At 37.4% G+C, this 23,547-nt stretch overlaps 1 protein-coding gene and 1 pseudogene across 2 annotated transcripts in view; both read left to right on the top strand.

Annotated features, from left to right (window-relative positions):
- Window positions 1–23,547, top strand: part of FSD1L (fibronectin type III and SPRY domain containing 1 like) — a 100,336-nt gene that overhangs the window by 51,482 nt on the left and 25,307 nt on the right. Inside the window, exons 7-10 of one of the 2 annotated variants that reach the window (XM_072655341.1) lie at window positions 4,537–4,746; window positions 12,454–12,552; window positions 17,544–17,673; window positions 18,456–18,488. In XM_072655341.1, coding sequence (XP_072511442.1) covers window positions 4,537–4,746; window positions 12,454–12,552; window positions 17,544–17,673; window positions 18,456–18,488 — 472 coding nt within the window. The remainder of the gene's footprint in view (window positions 1–4,536; window positions 4,747–12,453; window positions 12,553–17,543; window positions 17,674–18,455; window positions 18,489–23,547) is intronic. The other variant, XM_072655349.1, reaches the window with a different exon arrangement.
- LOC140534458 (elongator complex protein 6 pseudogene) lies at window positions 4,762–12,473 on the top strand (annotated as a pseudogene).

Genomic DNA, 23,547 nt, shown 5'->3' with positions numbered 1-23,547 from the left:
TTTGACAACGCTGACCAGCCTCTTCTGGAGACTTGCTCTTCTCTTAGTCTTCATGATGCTACTTCTACTCTCTCCTGGCTTTCCTTTTACCTCTTTGATTATTCCTCAGTGACTTTTGCTGACTTTTTATCCAAATACCCAGTAACTGTGGTTGTTGCTCTCTTAGTAACCTCATCACCTTTCTTGAGTTCAGCCCTACTTTCTTATTCAGATGGCTTTCAGATATATACATCCAGTCCCAGTCTTTCCCTTGAACTTCAGTCCTGCATCACCAATTACCTAGGAACATTGCAAATTGAATGTTCCAAAGACATCTTAAACTCAGCAAGTCTAAAACTGAACTCATTTTTTTCCATTAAACCCTCCCTTGTTCTGTATTTCCCTATTTCTATTAAATACATCACCATCCTACCAGGGTCTGAGGTTCATAGTCTTATTAGCATTATCGTTTACTTTTTGCTGCTTCACATAGTACATATCCCGTTAGTTGTCAAAGGTTGCTTTTTCTACATTCACGCCATCTTTTGCTTCTGACCCTTTTTTCTGCTCACTTTGCAACCACCTTAATTCAAGTCTGAATCTTGAAGATTATTGAAATGAATTCCCAGTTGGTTACCTGCTTCAAGTCTCTCCCTACTTCAGCCTATCCTCAACAGTCTTGCCAAAGTGATTTTACTTAAGCACACATTTAACCATAGTGACACCTCTACTCAAACAACTCCAGTGACTTCTTATTGTGTCTAGGATAAAGTTTATACTCCTATGTTTAGCTTTTAAAGCCCTATGGCACTTGGCCCCTAGTTTCATTGAACATTATTTCTCTTCCCAGTTGTACTCATCTTATGACTTCTTGGGCCATACTTTGATGAAATTTTGCTTCCAAATGATGATCTCTTTTCATATCCTTTTGGGGGATTTTCTGGCTCATTTATTGTTTCCTCTATATTTGAAGAAATGCTGATATAGTTCATATGTTAAGATTTTATCTTACTGCAAGGTAAGGTTGAAGGTGTAATCTCTGATTTATATTTTCCGTCAAAAAAATGGCAAATATGTATTGAAGGAGCTCATTAAAAGATGAAGATTAAGCTCATTTTAGGAAATTGAATAAGGAGATCATTCTGCAATGTTTGACTTTTTTAAAAAAATATTTATTTATTTCCACAAGATTTTGAGTTCCAAATTTTCTCCCCATCTCTCCCCTCTCCCTACTGCAAGACATTGCTCATTCTGATTACCCCTTCCCCCAATCTGTCCTTCCTTCTGTCACACCTCTCCCTTCCCTTATCCCCATCTCCTCTATTTTCTTGTAGGGCAAGATAAATTTCTATACTCCATTTCCTGTATTTCTTATTTTCCAGTTGCATGTAAAAACAATTTTTAACATTTGTTTTTAAAACTTTGAGTTCCAACTTCTCTTCCTTCCTCCCTCCCCACCCATCCTCACTGAGAAGGCAAGCAATTCAATATAGGTTATACATGTGTTGTTATGCAAAAGATTTCCACAAAAATCATGTTGTGAAAGACTAACTATATTTCCCTCCATCCTATCCTGCCCCCCATTTATTCTATTCTCTCTTTTGACCTTGTACCTCCCCAGAAGTGGTGACTTCTAATTTACCCCCTCCTCCCATTTGCCCTCCCTTCTATCATCCCACACACACACCCCACTCATCCCCTTCTCCCCTACTTCCCTGTAGTGTAAGATAGATTTTCATGCCAAATTGAGTGTGCATGTTATTCCCTCCTTACGTCAAATGTCGTGAGAGTAAGCTTCACTTTTTCCAACTCACCTCCCCGCTTTTCCTCTCTATTGAAAAAGCTTTTTCTTGCCTCTTTTATGAGAGATAATTTGCCCCATTCTATTTCTCCCTTTCTCCTCCTAATATATTCCTTTCTTGCCTCTTAATTTTATTTTTTAGATATCATCCCTTCCTATTCAACTCACCCTGTGCCCTCTGTCCATATGTATGTAATCCCTCCAACTACCTAAATTACTGAGAAAAGTCTCAAGAGTTACAAATATTATCTTTCCTTGTAGGAATGTAAACAATTCAACTTTAGTAAGTCCCTTATGATTTCTCTTTTTTGTTTACCTTTTCATACTTCTCTTGATTTTTGTGTTTGTGAGTCAGATTTTCTATTCAATTGTGGTCTTTTCCTCCAGAATGCTTGAAAGTCCTCTATTTCATTGGATGACCATCTTTCCCCCTGAAATATTATACTCAGTTTTGCTGGGTAGGTAATTCTTGGTTTTAACCCTAGCTCCTTTGACTTCTGGAATATCATTCTGAGCCCTGTGATCCCTTAATGTAGAAAATGCTAGCTCTTGTACTATCCTGATTATATTTTCACAATACTTGAATTGTTTCTTTCCAGCTGCTTGCATTATTTTGTCCTTGACCTGGGAACGCTGGAATTTGACTGCAATATTCCTAGGAGTTTTTCTTTTCAGATCTCTTTCAGGAGATGATCAGTGAATTCCTTCAATATTTATTTTACCCTCTGGTTCTAGGGCAGTTTTTCTTGATAATTGCATGAAAGATGATGTCTAGGCTCTTTTTTTAATCATGACTTTCAGGTAGTCCCATAATTTTTAGATTGTCTCTCCTGGATCTATTTTCCAGGTCAGTTGTTTTTCCAGTGAGATATTTCACATTGTCTCCTATGTTTTCATTCCTTTGGTTTTGTTTTATAATTTCTTGGTTTTTCATAAAGTCATTAACTTCCATCTACTCCATTCTTATCTTTAAGGAATTATTTTCTTCAGTGAGATTTTGGATCTCCTTTTCCATCTGGCCACATCTGCTTTATAGGGCATTCTTCTCCTTAATGACTTTTTGGATCTCTTTTGCCATTTGGGTTAGTCTATTTTTTAAAGTGTTATTTTCTTCAGCATTTTTTTGGTTCTCCTTTAGCAAGTAGTTGACTCGTTTTTCATGTTTTTCTTGCATCCCTCTCATTCCTCTTCCCAATTTTTGCTCTACTTCTTTTATTTGATTTTCAAAATCCATTTTGAGCTCTTCCATGACCTGCGACCAATTCATATTTTTCTTGGAGAGTTTGAATGGAGGAGTTTTGACTTTGTTTTCTTCTGTTTTCATGTTTTGATATTCCTTATCACCAAAGTAAGATTCTATAGTCTGATGTTTTTTCTGGGTTTTGCTCATTTCCCCAGCAGTTTACTTGATTTCTGAGGTCTTTGTCAAGATAGTTCTCTGCTTCCAGTGGGGGTGAGAGTTGTATTGTCAGCCGCTCAATCCCCCACAATCTGTGGGCCTAGAGCTCCAGAAACAGTTGCTGTCCCTGCCCCTACTGTAGCTGTGATTGCTGCAGGTTCCTCTGCCCACTCCCCCTGTGCCGCCCTGGGGATGGTCCTGGACCATTCCATTCTCCTTCACTGGTCCCACAGGCTTCTTCCACTGCCCTTCCAATTTATCCTCAGTGTTTTGGGGTCCTGAAGTCTGGAAACTGCCACAGGTGTGAGAGATTCAGTCTCCCCAAGGCCCGCTAAGGTCCGCGGCCCACGCTGGACTGCACCCTGCACCTTGCGTGGTGTGATAGACACTGTCATGAGCTCAAGATTTGCTTCACTGTGTCATTCTGTGGGCTCTGCAGCTCCAGAATTTGTTTAGAGCCATTTTTTACAGATATTTGACTGGGCTTGGGGGCAGCACTCTAGAAAGACCATGCTGTTACTCTACCATCTTGGCTCCTCAATTCTCAATGTTTGACCTTTTTGTAGGGATTTTTGACATAGGACGAAGCCCTTGCCAGAATTAACCATAGTGCCAGAAAATTTCAGTGACTTGTTACTCAAATGTTTATATAATGATTAGAAACACAAAACAGATTAATTTTTGAAACCTGAACCAAATGCTTTTTTCACCATCATCTTTTATAGGAAAATTACTACTAGTGAAGTTATTTTAGCTATTTGTTTTGATATCTATTACATATTATTTTTATATTCTTCTTGCATTTTGGATCTGAATATTTACGTCTTGATCTTTATTTGTACTTGATTATACTATTTTACTATACTAAGCATAGGCTAGAAGTATAAACTGCTTGAATCCAATTGTCAGGGATATCTAACAAACCCATTTTTTCACCTAACCTTTAATATGAATGTTACATCTGTTCATAGTGAGGTACTGCTTAAAATACAGTAGATGACTTGAAAACAAGATAAAAGATTAGTAACTGTTCTTAAATGTTGACAATGAATTGTTTCTCTCATTTCCTTCTTATTTGAATATTAGGACTCAATTTTTAATTTCTTTGAAATTATTCATTTCTTTAATGCTAAGGAATTGTATTGTCATTAAAATTATTTTATATAAAACATTTTGTGTTTTTAATGACAGTTCAAAAAAAATCTTTTTTTAAACAGAATGCAAGGAATCAGAATAGTCACTTGTCTTAATTGGAGTTGCTCATACAATTCAAAAGCAGAATGAAAATATAAATGTTTGAATGACAAACATAAATAATTGATTAGAATTCTAATAGCTTTTTTTCCTTTTCTTGTAGTTCCCAAAGCTCCAGAGATAGATCCAGAAGAATGTCTTGTAGCTGACAATTGTGTCACAGTTGCTTGGAGGATGCCAGAAGAAGATAATAAGATTGATCATTTCATACTAGAATACAGGAAAACGAATTTTGATGGACTTCCACGTGTAAAGGATGAGAGATGCTGGGAATTAATAGATTACATTAAGGGCACTGAGTATACACTCTCTGGTAATGACTATAAATTCTCATTTTCAGAAATCAGTTCATGTAAATTGCTGACATGATGAGTTGCTATATAGGAAAGATGCTTAAGAATCCTACATAAAGCTTAGTTTAAAAATATTCATTATCTATGTGTTTCTGAAGTTTTTAATTTACTTTTTATCCTCCTCTTATTGCATATTCTCTTTTATAACAAAAGGTACATTTTATTTTTTACTGATACTTATATTTATGAATGTTTTTACTTCCTTGAGATATATTCCCAGTAGTAAGATTAGTAGATCAAAGGATATAATTACTTTCATGACTCTTCTGGCTTCTTGGCAGATTGCTAGACACCAACAGTGTATATATGTGTTCCTTTTTTTCTAACATTCCAGACAATGTGGTTATGTTTAATTAATTTTTACTCAGTTACTGTTTAATTTGAATTTCTTTAGTTATTATTGAGGTTGAACAAATTTTCAGGTATCTGTATGCTATTTGTGTTTCCCAAAAATAGAAATTATCTGTAAATATACTTTGACCATTTATCCCATAGATGTTAGATATTGTCTTTAGAGATTTGTATCAGTTTTTTGTGAATTCTGGGTATCCATTCAAGTCAACAAGCATTTATTAAGCACCTACTATATGCCAGGGACTGTGCTAAGCACTGGCAATACAAAGAAAGGCAAAAAAAAAAATAGGACATGCTTGCATGGAATGCACAGTCTAATGCAGAGGAGGGGGAGTAGGGATGGAAAACAATATGCCACCATCTGTGACCAAACTATCTATCTACATGATAAACTGGAGATAATCAACAGAGAGAAGGAACTAGCATTAATGGGGATCAGGGGAGATTTCTTGTACAGGATAGAATTTTAGTTGAGACTTTAGGGAAGCCTGGAGGTAGAGAGAAGGAAGAGCATTCCAGACACGAGAGATAGCTTGGGAAAATACATGTGTTTGGGAGATAGAGTGTCTTATTTGAGGAACAATAAGGAAGTTAGTGTCCCTGGATCATAGTGAAGGAGAGTAAGGTATAAGGTTGAGGATGGACTGGAATGGGGAGAAACTTGAGGCAGGGAGACCAAATAGCAGAATATTTCAGTAGTCTAGACACGAGGCGATGAGAGCCTAGACTAGGGTTGTGATAGTGCCAGAAGCAGGAAGGGGAGCATACCAGAACTTGAGAAGGTAGACCACAACAGGACTTGGCAACAGATTACTATAGGCTAGGGGAAAGGGAGAGGAGTGATTAGTGGAGGAGGATGCCTAGATTGAGGGCCTGGGTGACTGAGAGGATGGTGATGCACTCAACAGTAATTGGGAAGTTAGGAACAAGGGAGGATTTGGGGAGAAAGATACTGAGTTCAGTTTTGACATGTTGAGTTTAAATTGACTGTTCGGCCTAGAGGCTGAGAGCTACCTGAGTCTTCTTACCTTTCGTCCAGGTTTTCGGTGGCCAACCAGATAAATGTATTGAAAGAAGAGACTTTCCAGAGTCAAACAAGGGTTAGGCTTTATTCAGGGTCTTAGTTACGTATCCATATGCAGGGTGAGTTCTTCCTCAGGAGAAAGGAATCCTCCTCCTCCCAAAGGGCAAGGATCATACAGCAAGAAGATGGGAGCGGAAGAGGGGAGGGACCCTCTTCCCTCTAAGGGCCGCAAAGCAAGAAGAGGGCCTTCAGGCTTTCCTGTCCCTACTTAAGCTCTCACTCCGAATAGTTTGCATGTGAATACCGTGCTTGCTCTCAGCCCCTAGCTAATTAACAGCAGGTGTGCTCAGACCACAGACCAATCTCAAGGATGGGATGCTCTCCCCAGCAAGCTTCCCACTGAGAAGAGGTGGAAATACACAAGATAGCCTGTGTTTCACGCCTCAATCCCCAGCTGTTCCCTGGGGGGCCTCGTGAGAACTCTGAGGTTTAAAAGTCCTCACTTTTACCTGCCCGAGACTGTCCATGTGAAAACTGAGCTTACACCCCCAACAATTGACCATGGGATATTAAGTTTGAAATGTCTGTTGGGTAAGTAAAGATGAGAGACTAGAGGTTAAGGATGAGGTTAGAGTGGATTAGTTGACCTGAAAATTATCAGTATAGAGATGACAATTTAGTGTATGGTGGAAGCTGATGAGATCATTAAACAAAATACTATAGAGGGAGAAGAGAAGAGGGTGAAGAATAGAGCCTTGGGGGACACCTACAGTTTCTGTGCGTGACCTGAATAAAGATCCAACAAAGGAGAATGGGAAGTGGTTTGATGGGGAGTGGTTTGATACATAGGAGGAAAACTAGGAGAGAACTGTGTCACAGAATCCTAGAGAAGAGAGGATCCAGGAGAAGATGGTGATTGACAATAGCAGAACCTATAGAGAATTCAAGGATGATGAGGATTGTGAAAAGACTATTAAATTTGTCATTTTAGAAGTCTTTGACTCTCACACAGGTTGCTAAGAGGATGAAGGCATGTGTTCAGGCCTCATCTCTGAGTATCTTTTGAAGCCTCTGCAGCTTCCGTGTCCTTCACACTTAAGGCCTGCCCATTTCCACCACCAAGACTCAGGATGTTCTCTGAACTTAATAACTTATTTAATATCAGTCCTGACAAGCCAGAGCAGGGGAAATTTATTCCACTCTGCAGTGCCAAGACAGATGGAAGCTTTCTTGTGCACCACTTTCTTTTTACCTCAAAGCTAAGTGTAAAGTTTGCTTTGTGGCTCTTCTGCAGTCCTTCAGTCACTGTAATATTATAGGTCAAAAGCTGGGTGTCAATCTGTTTGCTGCCCGAGATTGGGGACAGCTGGTATTTCTTTAAGGCCTGAAGTCCACTGCTGAAGTCCTCTTTGCATCAGAAGAATAGCCAAACACCCTCAAGTTTATCAGAGAGTTTGACTCTGACTCCCTCAGGTGTTGGTGATACTGCTTCATGGAAGTTCCCAGTGCTTTTGGTGGGTGACCTGAATGTCCTGCTCGGTTTGGGTAATCAAGCAGTGGCTATTCTGGACTTCATTCAATCCTGTAGGGTCACTGTCTGCTATCAGTTGAAGGGAAATGTGGTAGCTTTGGTACATGACAGTGACAAGACAGAAGATGAGAATGTTGTACTGATGAATGCTCTCGGTCACCAAAGCAGCTTGATCCTCTGGGCTGGACTGGTAACTGGATTCTGCAAGGAAGTTCATGGGCAGTTGAAAATCCTGTGGAGGAGATTGCAGCGGCTAAAGGTTGAACAGACTCAGAGTCTCATTTATCATTACAAAATACACGACAAGAGTGTGACCTTCTTTGCTAAAGGACTATCTCCTGCTGTGCTGTGACTTGATCTTTGGACTGTGAATAGTGACATGCTGACTATTCTCAGACTTGAGAGAAAAAGCCATGCCATAAATGGATTTTCCCCAGCATTGTCTTAAGCTAATCAAACAAGCATGGGTACTTCAGATGTGGCTCCCATGGTTGAAGCCCAGGGCAGGACTGCTGTATTTGTTTCCGGCTTCTCTGATTCATCACTGTTCTCAGTAAGCAGACCAAGAGCGAATTTGGAAACCCTCAAGAAATGGGCATCCCATCTGTCCTTTGTGGGAAACTGAACCCAGATTCTAGTCTTGTGCTTTGGATGTAAACATATTGCACAGTGGGCTGATCTTGTTGGTATATATGTGTAATTTATTTAATAAAACTTTAAATAGAAAAGAAATCTTTGGTGACTTTGATGAGGTTAGAAACCAGAATGCAGAGTTAGGAGTGAAAGGAAAGCAGTAGAGACATTTGGTATAAACAGCTTTCTCAAGGAATGTAGCCAGAAAATAGAGGAAACACTAAGACACAGTAGCTAGGAGGATGAGTGGAGTGAACCTCCTTAATATATGGAAATATTTGTAGGCAGTAGAGAAGCAGCCAGTAAATGGGGAGAAATTTAAAAAGGTAAGTGAGAGAATAGAGGTGGTAGAGAAGACAGTCTGCTGGAGCAGATGGAATGGGATGCAATTCCTGAGTCAGATATTCTTTACAAAGCCAAAAGTGTTTATTTAATGTTTTAATGTTAGCATATTTTATGTTTTTATTGTTATTTATAAATGAAGATCATGTTTTTTCAGGGTTAAAGTTTGATTTAAAATATATGAAATTGAGTTTCAGCTTGCAACAGGACTGTGGCAAAAGAGTATTCTGATCCAGAGGTGTTTACCTTGATGAGGAGAGGGGCTATCTCTTCATCTGAGGTAGGGTGAAGGAGAACATAGTGGTAGAGGGGATAAAAGGATGCACCAAACTTGCCATGTAAAAAGGTACCAGATTCGTTTTTGAATGGTAAATATGGATCAAACGAACCGCAGAGGAGAACATGATCTCATGTTTTTTAGTGAAATATGAAGTAAGGCTCTCTAATGAGAAGGATAGGGGAGGGGAGCCATGGAAGGTTTGAAGAGGGATAGAAAGATTTGGAAAAGGTGTTGTGATGATAAATGAAGTAGTGAACTAGTTAGGGAGTAATTATGGGTATAATAGGCCTCTGTCTGGTGCGGGTCCATTAGAGATTATATAACCTAGTGAAACCAGTTAGCACAGTCTCATGTTTTTTCCCACCTTTGCTCAGGAGCTCATGAGTAAGAATGAAGGGAGCAGAAACTGTGAGCGATCTAGGACAGGCTTTAGAGGGCAAGTTCTACGACAGGATGAGTGGGCTAGGAACTGGAGATGAGGGCAGGAAACCTCAGTATGAGGAAGGGAAGAGCATGTAGATAGCACAGGAGAGATGGCCTAGGAGGCAGCTGAGGAGTGGAGTCAAGATGAAAGCAAGTGGCACACTGATGGGCAGAGGATCTGTATGTGTAACTGAGATAGTGTGGAGGAGTAGGTCAAAGGAGGGTTAAATGAGTAAGTTGAGAAACTGGGAGGTTGCTGTGTTTGTGGGAGTATCAGTAGGTATGGTAAAGTCCTTTAGTAGGAGGGCAGGAGTTGAGGAGGAGAGAAAGACTGAGCCAGGCACAGCACTCACTGAGGGGAGAAAAGAGTGTCCTGGAGTTTTGTTGATAACATTGCCAGATTCTTGATTAGATGATAAATATGGATAGAGTGAACCTCAGAGGAGGAAAGAGGTTGAGACTTCAGGGGTGGGGAGCCTGCACCCTCAAGGCCACATGTGACCCTTTAGGTCCTCAAGTGCAGCCCTTTGACTGAATCCAAACTTCACAGTGTGTTTGGATTCATTCAAAGGGACACATTTTAAGGACCTAGAGGGCCACATGTGGCCTCAAGGCCACGCTTTCCTGTCTTGACCAATGAGTTGGGGGTAAAGTGAAAGTTCAACCAGTGCTGAAAAAGATGGGCAGGGATTCTATGTCATCAGGAAGAAGCCAGGTCTCAGTCATTGCAAGATGATGGAAGGAATGGGAAAAGAACAGATTTAAGATGAAAGCAAGTTTGTTACCTATGGAGTAAGCATTTCCTGAAGCACAGTGGTATATTGTAGGGAGAGAGATTGGTTTGAGGGGGAGGGCAGTTAGGATGTGGGCAGTGGTGGATGGAGAAAGAAGTTTGAACAGTGATAATTGGGGGTTCAGAATCACTGGGATGGGGAGGATATTATAGGGTGGGAATTTGTTAATCATTGAGGAATTAATTTAGGTAGATAATCATTCCTAGGGGTTTGGCCTTGTGATGGCAAGCAAAATAATATCTTTTGCTGTTTTTGTTTTAGTATAATCAAGTGCCTCTGATTCAATCTTGCCTTTATCAATTAGGAGTCTTTACTAGGAGTAAAGTACAGAAACAAGAATTTCTTTAACTAGAAACAGTATATGTATTTGTATTGTCAATTGTTTTAATGTGATTAGAGATCTTTCCCACCCATTAATGGGCATACCCATTAAGGGGAGTTTGATTAAGGAAGATTTGTGGGAAGGCCCATGCCTTTTGTTAATGAGATACTGATTCTCAAGGTTTGTGATGCCCTCTGGCTCTAAAAAGTGTATAAAGACTCTGAGGCACGTTTTTATTTTGGGACTTACTGACTGGAAGTGTTTGTTTGGCCAGATAAGGACTCTGGGAAGCTGCTAAGGAACCCCCCTGCTTTGAAAACCCAGATATTGATGCTTCCCTCTCTGGTAACTATGGTTAGGCAGTTGGACTTCTCTGTTGACGGTCAGGTAGAGGAGGCCATGTCTGTTGATCTTTGACTTCTCTGTATTTTCTTTGAAGTTCGGGGTGCTGACTCCCCTGAACTAGGTGAATGATATATGTGCTTGGTTATAGGAATGATACGTGTGTTTGATTAAAATGGTTGTTAACCCCTTGAAAGTTACTTTCCTGTTTTGGATGTAGATCTAAGAACCTGTGATAGTAGGTTCCCCTGTGTATGTTGGGTTGCTTACTGATACAGGCCTCTGGGTAGAATCCTCTGCAGGTAGCCCTGTGTAACTAGAAAACTGGAAAGTAAAGTAGGGAAGGGAGGTGCCTACATGGTGTTATGCTCAGGTGAGGCAGTTGGTGAACATGGAGTTGGCGGGAGAGAATGCGATAATAATGGTTGGTCTAGGAAGGCAAGGAATCTAAGAAACTCTCCTCCTTTATCTTCCAGGCTCTTCCCTTTATCTGAATTTTACCTTGTTTTTCTACGGGCAGATAAGTCTGTCCTTGCCCTCCAAATATACATAGTACTTACAAGGCAATTACATGGCACGCTGGATAGACCTCTGGGCCTGGAGTCAGAAAAACCTGATTTTAATGCACTTTAGACACTTAATAGCTGTGTAGTCTTGGGCGGGTCACTTCTGTCTGCCTTAGTTTCCTCAACTCTAAAATGGGAATAGTGATAGCGCTTACCACTTAGACTTGTTGTCTAAGGATCAGATGAGACAATATTTGTGTGAAGCACTCAGTGCAGTGCCTGACACATAGCAGGAGCTTAATAAATGCTTGTTTCCTTCCTTCTGTTTCATTGACTTAAAAATAACTAATATGATGGCATTTTAAAGATTAACTTAATGTTATCTCTGTATGCTGTATTTGTAAAACCTTATTCTTCTTTGGTATCTTAAAAATACTAATTTTGAGTGATTTTCATGTGAAGATCTTAATGATAATATTGTTGAGAAATCTCTAGTTATTTCTTCACTTAATATTAACGAACACTGATTGGGAAGCATAGGTTGACTAAAAAGTTCAGTGATGTGATTCTGATGGTCAGAGAGCTTAGAAATGTGTGGGGAAAATGGAGAATCATACACTATAATGCAAAGTATAACAATGAAAACTAGTAGGATAAATGAAAAGGATAAGGCAAATTAATTCTGATTTGAATAAAGCATGGAAAGCTATATAAAACTGCCAAGTTTACCAAGGTATCATTTGCTTTTTTATATTAAATGATAGTACTACTTGCTACCCAAATAAATAGAAAACACCTTTAGGCTTCTTATTCCTTTTGAAGAGAATAAGTTGTTAAATAATGAAATCTTTGATCCTGTAATTGAATTGGAGACTGAGAAGAGGTAGGATGTTTTTGAGCTTTTTTAGAAATCTAAAACCATCTCATTATCATCTGTATTTGTTGCTTTAAAAATACTGCGTTTCTTTAACTGAAAATCTGCACAAATAATTTACCTTTTTTTGAAAAGAAAATCTGAGTGAGATGCTCTTTACAAGGCCAGGCAAGTTGTTTATAATGGTAACATTTTATAGTTTTATTTTCCTTTGTAAATGAAGATCTTTTATGTTCTTTCAGGCTTGAAGTTTGATTCAAAATATATGAACTTTCGAGTTCGAGCTTGCAACAAGGCAGTAGCAGGAGAGTATTCTGATCCAATAACATTGGAAACCAAAGGTAAAATTAATAGCTACGTAAGAAACAAAATTTCTTTTAATTTTAATTTTAATTTAATTTCTTCATTTAAGGTTTTGTGCCAAAAGGTTAAGATTGAATTGGGGAATATATCAGGCTTGGCTTCATTTTATCTTTCCTATAATTGGCTTCCTTTTTCTTGATGACTTCACTCAGATGTGTGAAAGAGGCAGAGTGGATGCTGAGTAATCCTCAGTGGGCATCTTAGTCTCATTTCACTGGAGAATGACTGACTCAGTTATGAACAGGCTGTTATATACATTGGTTTGAGAGCCATAAATGCCCTTCTATATAGTTTCCTTCTAGATTCTAGAATGATTTTTCAGTTTCCAAGCATTTTATGTAGTGACTATATAGTGTCTTCTAGTTTTATAATTGTCATTTTAAGGTTTTTTTTGCCTTGGGATCTTTTGTCCTGTATTTTTTCTTTCCTGTTTCCTTTTATTCACCTTTTATAATTCAGTGACCCACAGAGAACCAGATTCAGCAGCTTTAGCTCTATCTTGTTTCCTGTACCTGAAGCTATTAATATTGTGTTTTCCAAGTCATTTAGGATTAAGTCAGTGTATGGCTAATGGGGCTTTTCTAGCTTGAGGCCCCTTCTCTTGGGGTTGGTGTTGGATCAGTCATAAAAGTTCTAAGGACTTTGGAGAGATTTTGTTCTGTTTCCACTTGATGTGCCAGCTTTGCTGACCCTACCTGAACTTATACCCTTACCCCTCCTTGAACAGAACCAGCCTCATCTCCTAGAGATGTTAATAGCAAGATATCTTGGAGTAATGGAAGTAATCAAGCAGGTAATCCCAATCTGAACTGGACCAAACACCCACCATTTACAAACGTCCTCTGTGTATGTGGTTTGCTGCAGAGCTTCCTAAATGATTCTCAACATAAATATTCAGTGGAGAGGACACAGAATCAAGATACAAGGGAGAGAGACATAGTTAGGGCCACAAAACATCCCTTGTATTCTTGCTGCCATCCTTGGTTAGGCAAACACTAGATTTAATGTATTAGACTTGGCTCAGGGATGAGGGGGCACAGCTTAATTCTGTGAATAGTGTTAGATAAGGGAGACAGAAGACTTTGGATCCATTCTGTTTTTCCGTTTACTAACTACCTTCTGGACCTTGATGCTTATTCAGTCTGTAAAATTAGGGAGTTACACTAGATGACTTCTAAATGCCCTTGTAGCTTTAATTCTGTGATCTTGTGACCATATAGCAAGCTGTCTTCCTCACATCTGTACCTTTAGTTTTTTTTAAACTTTAAGCTTTTTCTTTGTTGTAATCTTAATTGGACACTAGCAAAAACTTTGCAGTTGATCCTAAGGCTTAAAGGGAAATAAAAGTATTACCTAGTTTTTAAAACATTGCTTAAATTAATATGAAAACACAATTATCACAATGATGGCCCTTTATCCTTTAATTCGTGTGTGTAGGTATTCCTTCACTTTGTTTTAGCCCCTGTGGCAGTCACAGCAGTGTGGCAATAATGCCCATCCTTTCAGGGCTGGTGATCTGTTAGTGTATTTCTTTGAGTTGTTTTTGGGAGGAGTTACTACTTGTCACAGTGAAGATAGGGCTGATTCAAAACTGTTTCCTGTATAACAAAGTATTCTTTTTATTCCTTGTTTTGTCCTGTATGGTAGTCATCACATCTTTTTCTGATGTTCCTTCTCAATCAGTCATAAATGATTCTAATATGTATCATTACCTAAGGTGGGGAAGTAGTTTCTAGGGCAATACATAGAGTAAGAACTTAGACTTTGGGGACACCCTGTACTGTGACAGAAAGGAATTGTTGGGGACTTAAATGGTTTTTAATGATGGTAATAGTTGCACCAAAAGTCATTGTGTCAGATAATGGATAGAAGCCTGACTATCTCCGATATGTACTGGATATATGACCCTGGGCAAATCACTTAACTTTCTAGGTGTCCTAGGCAGTTCTCTAGGACTATAAGTTGGGGAGGAGGTGCTGCTTTACATTTGTAGAACAGAGTTACTCATTGGTGGTTCCTTAAATGAAATCACAGGTCTTGTCCAAAAAGCATTTGGTCCCATATTCGTGCAGGATGGAAGGTACTAGACTGGAAATGGAGAAGTTTTTTTGCCCCCATCCTTGCCATAGGTAACTAGTAACCTTATCATTATTATTAATGTTTATACATTTAGTTTATCAGTCTTATGGGCATGTAGTTGAACAAAATAGTTCCTGCCATTCTTTATTCTCCATTTGTTATGATTTCTTTTTCATTTTTGATACTGGTAACTTGGTTTTCCTTTTAAAAAAATCAAATAAGCAAATGGTTTATCTATTTTATTGTTTTCCCTCCAAAAAACCTTCAGCTCCTTGTTTTATTTTTTTTAATTCAATGATTTTGAAAATCAGTTTTATTTATTTTTAATGTTACTCATAATCTCTTTTGATTTTCAACATTTCTCATGACTCTTAATTGGAATTTTAAATTTGTTTGTTTTCTAGGTTTTTTTTATGCCCAATTTGCTAATCTGTTCTTTTTCTCTTTTGTTGATCAAAGCGATTAGATATCTTTCCCCCTAAAAACTGCTGTGCTTTGCATCCCACAATATTTAGTATGTTGCCTCATTGTTTTCACTTTCTGTACTGAAATTATTTATGGTTTCTGGGATTTGTCCTTTGACCCACCAGTTCTTTTAGATTTAGTTGATTAGTCTTCAGTTGATTTTTAGTGCTTTATTCAACAGCCCTTTGTTGACTGTAAATTTTTATTATGTTATCATCAAAGTAATTAAAACATAAAAAGTATTTAATATTTATGGTTTTCTGCATTTGTTTGTAAAGTTTTTATCCTGTAATTAATACATTGCCAGTTTTTGTAATGGTACCATATGTAACCGAGAAATATGTATCTTCTTTTCTATTTCCATTAAATAATTGCCAGAACCTTATCATAGGTAATTTCTAAAATTCTTTTCAGATCCTTAACTTCTTTTGTGTGTGCTCTTGCTAGATTTTTCTGGCTCTTTGATTGAGACATTGAAGTTTTCTACCATTAGTTTAACTATGCGTTTCTCTCTAATTCTTTTAACTTTTATTTTTAAGTGTTTAGATTTTGTGCCATTTGACGCACATATACTGAATTTTAAGATTAATTCATTGTCTGTGGTGCCTTTCAACAAAATCTAGCTGCCTTATATTTATCTCTTTTAAAGTCTATTTTTGCTTTTTTCTTGCCTGAAATCATCATCGCTACCCTTGCTCTTTTGATTTCAGCTGAAGCGTCATGGATTTTGCTTCAGTTCCTTATTTTAACTCTATATAAATCTTTGTTTCAGCTCTTTTTCTTATAAACCGCAGTCTTTTATTATGCTTTTTAATCCATTCCGCTATCCTCTTCCATTTTATGGATCAGTTTAACCCATTCACTTTCAGAGTTATGATGGTAATTGTATTTCCATCCATTATGATGTTAATTGCATTTGCATCCATCCTGTTCTTTTATACTTTTCCCTCTTTTTGCCTATACCCTCTTTACAAGGAGAAGAGATGGTCTTGGAATAGGATTTGAAAAGGTTTTGTAATGCTGACTGTCAGGCGCTGTATTCAGTGCTTTACAGTTATCATCTTGTTTGATTCTCAGGTAGATGCTATTGTTACAAGCTGTGGAAAGTGAGGCAGACAACAGTCACACAGCTAGTAAGTGTTTGTGGCCAAATTTGAACTCAGGTCTTACTCCAGGTCCAATGTTGTATCCAGTGCACCATCTGGCTGCCCCAATAATGTTTATAGCTCTTTCTAAAAATATTTCTTCAACATGTGACTAGAAACTGCTCTAAGTATTTTAGTCTACAATATATTACTTTATCTAGGATCAGTCACGTTTCTTCATATGAGATCTTACAACCAGTACAAGGGAATAATTTTTTTAACTACTCAGTAGATAAAGTTGTCCAAGGATTTCTGATTTTACCATAGGATTATAGGATTTAGAGATGGAAGTGAACTTTGCCGTCACTCAGTCACTCTTTTCCCACCCTACTTTTATAAATAAAACTGAAAGAAACCTTAAAACTCTTAGCTATATCTGCAGTTATTGTTCTAAGATAGGCTTAAAGAAGCACTTGCTCATAGGTTGTAGTTCTTCAGACCTGTGATCTTCAGACTTCTGTTATATGTTGTTGTTCAGTCATTCTTTCAGTTGTGTCCAACTCTTTGTGACCCTATTTGGGGTTTTCTTGGCAGAGGTATTGAAGTGGTTTGCCATTTTCTTCTCCAGCTCATTTTACAGATGAGGAAACTGAGGCAAACTGGGTTTAGTGACTTGCCCAGGGTAACATGGCTAGTATGTGCCTGAGGTCAGACTTGATCTCAGGAAGATGTGTCTTCTTGACTCTAGACATGCCATTTCACTGTGCTACCTAGCTGCCCTTGTATTTATATACTTAGAGGCTAAGTAACAGAATTTGACATAGAGTAAGTGCTTAATACCTATCCCTCTATAAAATGAGGGAGTGGAGACTAGATTATTTCTGATGTCTCTCCTTTGATTTTGTGTTCTTAAATATGATGGGCAGAGTGCAGTTTACCAGGTTTCATACCTTTGTCCTAGGACTGATCCTTTTACCACTCTTCCCAATCAAATCTACACATACTTGCTGTGTCCCATAAAAATGGCAGGATATGTGCCTTGTAAAATGTTGTCCTGGGAACCCTCAAAACGTATGTTATCTTCCCAAGAAGACTATTCATGATAGTTTAATTTTTTATTGTACTTAAATCTGTTTACAAAAGTTTCTTCTCACAGTGACTCCATGAGACAGTCAGTATGAGCCCCATTAGCCTCAGTTTCTGGATCCTTTTTGTCCTAGTAAGACCAATAGTGAATTTCAGCACTCTAGGCTTTTTTTTATATTTGAAATCACAAACTCATGAAAGTGTAGATATATGCTTCTTTATCTTTTAACAATTTAACATGTTGTTTTAAATAGCACTTAACTTCAATTTGGATAGCTCCTCATCCCATCTGAATTTGAAAGTTGAAGATAATTGTGTAGAATGGGATCCAACTGGAGGAAAAAGTCAAGAAAATAAAATGAAAGGAAAAGAGAATAAAGGCAGGTAAGGAACACCTAATTTTAGTTTTATTTTTGAAATTGAGATTGCTTTTCTGCATCTCAATTTTACTTTAATATTTAATGAATGAGTCTGATTTTTATGTATGCAAATTAAATATGCATTTAGTTATTTTTACATTAATTTGTAGTGACATTAACTCTTAATACTAGTGGAGTTGATCAGCCACATTGCTTGTGCACTGCGAGACAAGTGCTGTACTAGGTAGGTATGATATAATTTTGCCAGGCATTTGAGATTTTTGGTTCATATCTCTTCATCACCCTTCATGACTTCCCTTTCTTCTGCTTATCTTTGCTATTTATTTCCTTTTTAAATTTCTCAGTATTCTGTTTTTTAAAATTGTTTTACAGCTGCTCAGACTGTTTAGAGGAAAGTTACTTGTATCATTTCTGCATTTTTGGACTTTGCAATTGAGATATTTACCTGAAAGCTCTGCCGTGAATAGGACGCTATGACACGTACTCAGCCAATTCTTGTTTCTGGCCAACTGGAGACACAGAGGGTGTTTATAATCTTCAGGCTGCGTATCATTGTATTGTCAAAAGCTGCCTGAATGATTTACAGACAGAGGTTTCTTACCCTCTGTTTATGAAAATAAATGTTATTTGAACTGAGACAACCTTTTATAAATGCAGATTTGAGTTTTATCAGTAGACAGTGAAAGTACTTCTCTAGAAGGTAACCATCAATTTTATTTCTTTGTGGTTAACTTTTTTAAAGTAGTAATATTAGTCTCTTAATAATCGCTTATTTCTGTCTGACAGTGTCCATGTTACTGCACTGAAGAACAATAAAAGGTGATGACCTGTATCTTTATGGTTCTAGGATTTAGTATGTCTAGCTTGCTGAAAAAATTGCAGTAATTTTCTTTTTAACACTTAGCACTGTCTAAATTAATAAGCAGAAGCCAATCCTAGCAGCCTTTATCAGCCAAAATATCGATCAAATGGATGTGTTGATAGACTGTTTTATAACTGCAGCTTTCGGTTCTGTAGTACAAACTACATAACTAATTACTTTAAAATCTCATAATAGTTTCTTTTTCCTAAATCTGATTTTTTGCATTCATTCATGCCTGTGTTTTGATCATTGTTACATTTGGAATGTCCCGTCTCATCACAGTCAACGTATGTAACATTATAACTTTTACTTGTATGTTAAACATTTGAAAGATTAAAAAATTAAAATTTGAAAGACGAAAAATATTTTTAAAAGTTTCATATGGATAGTATTGTCTCAAAACCAAATTTTCAGAACATAGCAATTTTTTTCTAAATTAAAAAGACAATGCCCTAGATAGCTAAAGAATAATAAAAAATAAATTTCAGGTCTAAAGAAGAATAATTTGCAAGCAAATTAAAATATGTAACAAATCTCTGTGGTAAAACAGATTGCTGTGTTTTTAAGTTATCTTACCAGTTAATTTATTTTTGAGAGAAGATATTTTTCATTTTACTGTTTCATTGTTACAGATTATTCTAAACTGTTAAAGGCTGTTGGATTTCCTGGAAGATACCTAGTCAGAATCAGTCACATAAATTTTTGGATAGCCAGATTTTAGCATTTCAGGCTACATTATTTGCTCTTTGCTTTTTAAAAAGTATTTCTGAAATGCAAATGGTTTTCCAAAATCTTCCTCTTCTGTTTTGTCTGTCAAATGTTGCTTAACATAACTGCCTTTTGTTTGAAGTTAGCTGAAATTTCCTTAAGGAATAAAACAAATCTGCTTTTTTGTGTCAGTAAGCAGAAACTGGAGAGCTTCCAGCATAAGTACACTATGGTCAGAAGGATGAAATGCTGATATGGGAATGCTCTCTTTCCTTTATTTTCACTGAGATTAAGCCCTAATTCTGCGTTATGTTTATTTTTCATGCTTTCCTTGTTTTTGTTTTCTGCTGGTAAGTATATGTTTTCTTCTGATTATTAAATGCCATAAACGTTTTTTTGCCTAATGCTAAATAAAAATGTCAGTTGATTTGTATGATGTTCTCTCACTGTTACATACTTAGTCCCTGAAGCTAATAGATTCTTAGAATTGTCATTTTCAGTCTTGTGACTGTAAATGGAAGTTGTGATATCTGATTTATGGATATCCAACCTGTAGACATCTTGTATGTATACTGGTTGTATGTCGCCTTACGTCTCTTTCCCCTTTTCTCAGCTGTTTTCCTTAGGCAATTCCACCCAGTTTGCTTCTCTGTCTTCCCCAGATTGACAGCAACAAACTGTTTAAGCTAGTGTCACATAGTGGACTTTGGGGTTCTTTCTTCTTCTCATGTCCTTCTGCCATCAGATATTATGTACATACCCTTGTCTTTTCTTCTGTCTTTTACTACTCATAGCTTAATTCTACCCTACCCACTCTTTTTCGTGGTACATATGCATCTTTTTTAATTCTCTTTCAACTCTTTATCACTTATCTTAGTCAGCCAGGCAGTTCAGACTTATGAAGTATCTACTCATGCCAGGGATACAAAGAAAGGTAAAAGATAGTCCCTGCCCTCAAGGAGCTCATAGTCTAATGGGAGGGACATTGTGCAAACAACTATTTACAAATTATGCAGGTTAAACTGGAAATAATCAACAGAGGGAGGGCATTAGATTTAAAGGGGATCAAGAAAGGCATCCTTTAGAAGGTGAGATTTTAGCTGGACTTGAAGAAGACCAGGGAAATCAGAAGGCAGAGATGAGGAAGGAGAAATTTCCAGGGATGAAAGACAGTTAATGCAAATGCCGGGAGTTGGGAAAGGGAGGGTCTTGTTCAAAGAACAGCCTGAAGGCCGATGTTACTAGATTGGTGCTTGTGTATGTAGCAAATTATGTAGCAAAGAGCATTCCTCAAAACAAATGAGTATACTAGTATATACATATTACCAGCTCCATTTTACATCTGGGGATACAGACTTAGAAAGTTTAAGAAAATTGCCCAAGCCAGGAATATCGAAGCTAAGACTTAGAGGCTTTTTCACTGCAAGTCCAGTATTAACTTTTTAAATTTAATTTTATTTGCCTTGTCTGTCAGTAATATAATTATATTCTCTATTATTTTCCGTTATATTTCATTGTAACAATATAGAATTTCAGATGTATTGTAGTTAAATAGTCTTTGTGTATTGTGTCCTGGAAGCCTATTAGCCATTTATAAGTTTTTTTTAAGGAAAATGTATTCAATGTTCTGACAAGCAAAGTATAGCTGAACTTAACTGTTTCTTTGTAAGTGGAACTGGTTGGGGGAAGATAAAGATTCAGGAGAGGGCTACTGCATTAGAAGAAAAGGGGTAAGATTGGAGGGAGAACTGGTGTGAGGAGTGTAAGGATTCTGTTTACTTACCTTTGTAGATGACAGAAAACTAGAAAACACAGCAAAAATACAGACTTCAAAAAGATCTAGCTAGACTAGAACACTGGACTAGATTGAATGAGATTAAATTTAATGACTATAAATGTAAATTTTTATTCTTGTGAGGTTGATTTCTCCAATCCAAGTACATGGAAGGGGAGGGATGGCTAGATGAAAATTCATCGAAAAGAGACTGGAGATTGTAATGGTCTCTAAGTTCAATATATGTCAGTGATGGGAACACTAATGCACTGTTGGTGGAGTTGTGAATTGATCCAACCACTCTGGAGATCAATTTGGTACTATTCCTAAAGGGCTATAAACCTGTATACCCTTTGATCCAGAAATATCACTGCTAGGTCTATACTCCAAAGAGATTTTTTTTTTTTACTTTTTTTCCCCATTTGTATTAATTGATTTATTTTAGTCAACATTCATTTCCACAAGATTTAGAGTTCCAAATTTTCCCCTATCTCTCTCCTCCCCCCCAAGATGGCTTGCATTCTGATTACCCCTTCTCCTAGTCTGCCCTCCCCTTTATCACCCCACCCCTTCCTCTCCCCCTTCCCCTCATTTTCTTATAGGGCATGATAGATTACTATAACCCACTGCCTGTACATCTTATTTCCAAGTTCCATGTAAAAACCATTTTTAGCATTTGTTTTTAAAACTTTTGAGTTCCAAATTCTCTCCCTTGTTTCCTCACCACCCACCCTCTTGGAGAAGGCAGGCAATTCAGTATAGGCTGTACATGTATAGTTATGCAAAGCACATAATAGGCATGTTGTGAAAGACTGTATTTCCTCCATCCTGTCCCGTCCCCCATTTATTCTATTCTCTCCTTTGACCCTGTCTCTTTTCACAAGTGTTTGCTTCTGACCACTCCCTCTTCTAGTCTGTCATATCTTCTATCACCCCCGCCCCCCAGCCCCTACTTTCCTATAGGGTAAAATACCCAATTGAACACATGTGTTATTCCTTCCTTAAGCCAGATCTGATGAGTGAGGTTTTCTCATTCCCTGTCACCTCCCCATTCTTCCCCTCCATTGTAAAAACTTTTTCTTGCCTCTTTTAATGTGAGATAATTTACCCTATTCTATCTCTCCCTTTCTCCTTATCCCAATATATGCACTCCTTAGTTTAATTTTTTAGATATCATCCCTTCATATTCAATTCACCCTGTATATGTGTGTGTATGTATGTGTGTATATATGTATATGCATTGTATATGTATATACACAAATATATTCCCTCCAATTCCTTAATACTGAGAAAGCTGTCATGAATTACAAATATCTGTCCATGTAGGAATGTAAACAGTTCATCTTTAATAAGTCCCTTATGATTTCTCTTTCCTGTTTACCTTTTCATGCTTCTTTTGATTCTTGTATTTGAAAGTCAAATTCTCTATTCATCTCTGGTCTTTTCATTAAGAATGCTTGAAGGTCCTCTGTTTCATTGAATGTCCATATTTTCCCCTGAAGTATTATACTCAGTTTTTCTGGGTAGGTGATTCTTGGTTTTAATCTTAACTCCTTTGACCTCTGGAATACCATATTCCCAGCCCTCTGTTCCCTTAATATAGAAGCTGCTAGATCTTGTGTTATCCTGATTGTGTTTCCACAATACTTGAATTCTTTCTTTCTGTCTGCTTGCAATATCCAAGGAGATTTTTAAAAAGGGGGGTGGACATACTTGTATAAAAATATTTATAGCAGCTCTTTTTTGGGGGGCTAAGGATTAGAAATTGAGGGGATGCCCATCAATTGAGGAATGCTGAACAAGCTGTGGTATATGATTGTGATGTAATATTTATTGTGCTGTAAGAAATGACAAGCAAGGTGACTTCAGAAAGACTTGAAAACACTTATATGAAGTGATGCAAAGTGAAGTGAATAGAACCAGGAGCATGTTTTACACAGTAATAGTACTGTACAGTGAAGAACTATGGATGACTTAGATATTGTCAGCAATACAATGATCTAGGACAATCCCAAAGGGCTCCTGATGAAACGTGCTATCTGCCTTCAGAGAAAGAAGTGTAATTATCTCACTGCAGACTAAGGCATATTATTTTTCCCTTTTCTTCTTCCTTTCTTCCATCCTTTCCTTCCTTCTTTCTTGCTTTCTTTTTCAAGTCTTCTTGTACAAAATGACTAATATGGAAATGTTTTACATGGTTGAACATGTATAACCTATATCAGATTGCTTGCCATCTCAGGGAAGGAGGAGGGAGAGAATTTGGAACTCAAAACATTTTTTTAAAATCTTAAAAATTGTTTTAACATTTAATTGGAGAAAAAAATAAAATATTATTTAAAAATATATGCCAGCAGTATAATATAGCAGCCAAGAAAGTGAATACTATGTTAGGCTGCCTTAGGAGAGACTTAGTGTCCATGAATAAATAGATGATAGTCCCATTGGGTTCTGTCCTGGTCAGAGGTCATGGATCATTGTATTCACTTTGGGGTGCCTCATTTTAGGATGGACATTGATCTTCTAGGGAGACTATA

This window comes from Notamacropus eugenii, chromosome 1 (genome assembly GCF_028372415.1).
Source record: "Notamacropus eugenii isolate mMacEug1 chromosome 1, mMacEug1.pri_v2, whole genome shotgun sequence".
In the NCBI taxonomy this organism is placed as follows: Eukaryota; Metazoa; Chordata; class Mammalia; order Diprotodontia; family Macropodidae; genus Notamacropus; species Notamacropus eugenii.
This window is presented reverse-complemented; position numbering and strand designations above follow the sequence as displayed.